General features: G+C 42.8%; 1 protein-coding gene across 1 annotated transcript in view; it reads right to left on the reverse strand.

The window, feature by feature from the left end:
* Positions 1 to 379: 379 nt before the first annotated feature.
* GPA33 (glycoprotein A33) overlaps positions 380 to 2,791 on the reverse strand; it is an 11,550-nt gene continuing 9,138 nt past the window's right edge. The window contains 3 exon segments of the mRNA XM_019470826.1: positions 380 to 461; positions 1,129 to 1,252; positions 1,780 to 1,893. Coding sequence (XP_019326371.1) covers positions 380 to 461; positions 1,129 to 1,252; positions 1,780 to 1,893 — 320 coding nt within the window.

A 2,791-nucleotide genomic window follows, 5' to 3' on the forward strand; every position in this document is an offset into this window, starting at 1 on the left:
GCAGTTGGTGACCTTGAAACCTTCTATGGATCTGGGGATACAGCAGCAACTCTGTTCTCCAAATAGACCTGACTGGCTTCTTTTTTCAGAAAGTAGGAAGTCTAGAAGACTGGTTATTTTTGGATGACTGGGTGAAACAGAGCTTCACATGCATTTTTCTGCTATGAGGTTATGTATTAGTACTCATTGTATGTTAAGCATTTCTTTCCAGGGAGACAAGGATATTCTCTCCCAGAACTTGAAGGCAGAGCCATTAGCTTTCATGTTACTATGCCAAAAAAACCTTCTTGCAGTAAGAAAGAGGGATTGATTTCTTTTCTGCAGTGGTGTCTGTGCCTCAGCAAATCCTGAAGATGGCATTGGCCTCCTGCTTCTTTCTTCATTCATCTTCAACATCATCCTCTGCTCTCTGATTCCTTGTAGGTGTCTCCTTGAAGGGTTCATTTCTATCTTCTCGCTCCCTAAAACATTGTTCAGGAGTAGAGATATTAATTGAAACCAGCTAGAAATTCTACTGAAGAGGTTTTGTGTTAGAATGGTTTTAGACCGCTCTAAGCTGACCTGGAAGTGTACCAAACTGAACTCCGTAAATTAAGTCTTGCTGGTGATGCAAGAGGTGCATGAGCTACTTTTTTTTCCATAGCATGTATGTAGAGAAAGGGTGACTGGTGTATCTTTTCTCATCCCACTTTTCTTCCAATGATCTGTTTCCATCATGAGAATAAACAAAAGGTTTCTATCCTGGAGCGATAATTCTGAATACAGAGCCTCATGGTGATTTAGGCTAGCAAGGACAGAAACAGGTATAGGGACTCGGGGAAATGAGAAACAGTCTGGGTTTTGCTTATCAAGTAGCTGTGCGTGCTTGACTGACTTGGGCTTGCTGATTCAGTTCCAAGGTTTAAATGTTTGGGTTCTACCCCAGAGACTACAAAGGTGTCTGGTAATACTGGGCATATTCCGTGAGAAGAGATGGGAGCCACTAGGGTAGAAACTGAAAAGAGAAAGCAGTGCACGCTTTCCTTGATTTCTTTTTTCTCCTGTGCTTTCCACCCCCTATGTTGGTGCCGGAGAGAGAACATGAACCCTTCATATGTTCCATTCACTTCTCTAGAGAAAGGTACTTACGTCATCTCATAGTCCTTGTCCTTGTCCGCCCGACAGCAGCAGCAATAGGCTAAAATACCAATAACTATAATTGCAGCAACAGCTCCACCAATGATGCCAGCGTAAAGAGCTATGTTCATGGATGCTAAGCAGGAAGAAAAGAATTACCCCTTTGCAGTGAGAATGATATCAAATGCAATCAGCACAATCACTGGACTTCAGATCTCACCACCAGATGTCAGCTCTCACTACCAGATCCAGACTGGATGGAAGCCACAATTATTTGACTACAGCAACTAGAGTTAATTCTGTACTGGGTAGCTGATAAGTCTGCAGGAGCAACTAGATAGATAGTGATAGGGAGGAGCTCCTGGATCTGAACAACTGCTGTACTTTGTCGACACAGTTTAGTTTCAGGCTTTGGGGGCTCAGGCCTGTCTCACTCTACACGTTTTTTTGTCATCTGTGAACTAACCCTATGCGTTAGTGAGTGCTCTATGAGCATGTAAACCAATGCAGAGAATCTGTCTTAAAGGTAAAAAAAGTGTGCTATTTTTTTGAAAGAAAGCAGAATTTTATACTTCTGTCTGCATTGCCTCCATTAATCCTTTGCTGCTTAGCTAGGGTACTTTCTCTGGTACTGCTCTTCTAGTAAGCAACCCCGTCTCTTACGTGGCACAACACTGACTGTCATGTTGCAGAATTCCTTTCCCACAACGTTTGTTGAAGTGCAGATGTAAAAGCCAGAGGTATCCGCCGAGATGTTCTTCAGAGTTATTTGTTCCCCTGTTGGAAACACAAATCCAGTCCAAAAAAGAAAAGAATTAAAGCAGGGAAGGAAGCGGGGACAGCAGCCCTTCAATTCTAGCCCAGGATAGTGGGAGTGATGAGAGGTTATTAAAGCTGATGGATTGCTCCGACTTGCTCAGGAGCTGCTATGCTAGTCCCTAGGTTTTAGTGTGACTTGTGGGAGGACAAACGGAAGTGTGCTGTTTTGATTACAGGGAACGTGTGGCATTTGAACATTCCTTTTAGAAAGAAAATTGTAGGTGGAGGGTAAAGAAGCATGTGTGCTTAGTGAAAGCTTTTTTTGCATTGGATTTTGCTGGGAAATATAAGCTGGCCCAAACTGGCATCTGGCTGTGAGAACCGGCCTTCTGATGAGTTAACTTGTAAAACAACACAAAGCTCTTCAATCCTCCAGCTCTTAGGGTTTCAGATCTGAATTGTTTAGCAGTGGGGAAATAGCTTTCTAGTCCTGGAGAGGCCATGTAGGCTGTGAAAATAAGTGAAGGAAAAGAAGTGCAGTGACATGGCATTGCTATGACAGTGATGTTTCCTGTCCAACCCAACAGAGCTCGGAACCATATACTAAAGCTTAGCTCTGTCTGCTCAAGCAGTCAGTTTTTGTTTGTTACATCTCCAGCTGACATTTGTATGTGTAGTCCATGCTTTTTGCCTGTGACCTACTGAGAAAGGTCCAGATTCCTGCTCTAAAAGCAAAAGGCTCTGAATACTTTTCAGTGACTTTCCTGTTTTATTTTCCCTGTGATCTCACTTCTTTCCAGTCCACTCGTGGGACTGGGATTCTGTTTAGTCTTTGCTGACGCCTACCGCCAGACAGTAAAAGAGCATGCTTGCTTTTTTTTTTTTTTTTTTTTTTTTTTAACGAATTGTCCTGTTT

The sequence above is a fragment of the Aptenodytes forsteri genome, unplaced genomic scaffold (assembly GCF_000699145.1).
Source record: "Aptenodytes forsteri isolate BGI_AS27 unplaced genomic scaffold, ASM69914v1 Scaffold287, whole genome shotgun sequence".
Lineage (NCBI taxonomy): Eukaryota > Metazoa > Chordata > Aves > Sphenisciformes > Spheniscidae > Aptenodytes > Aptenodytes forsteri.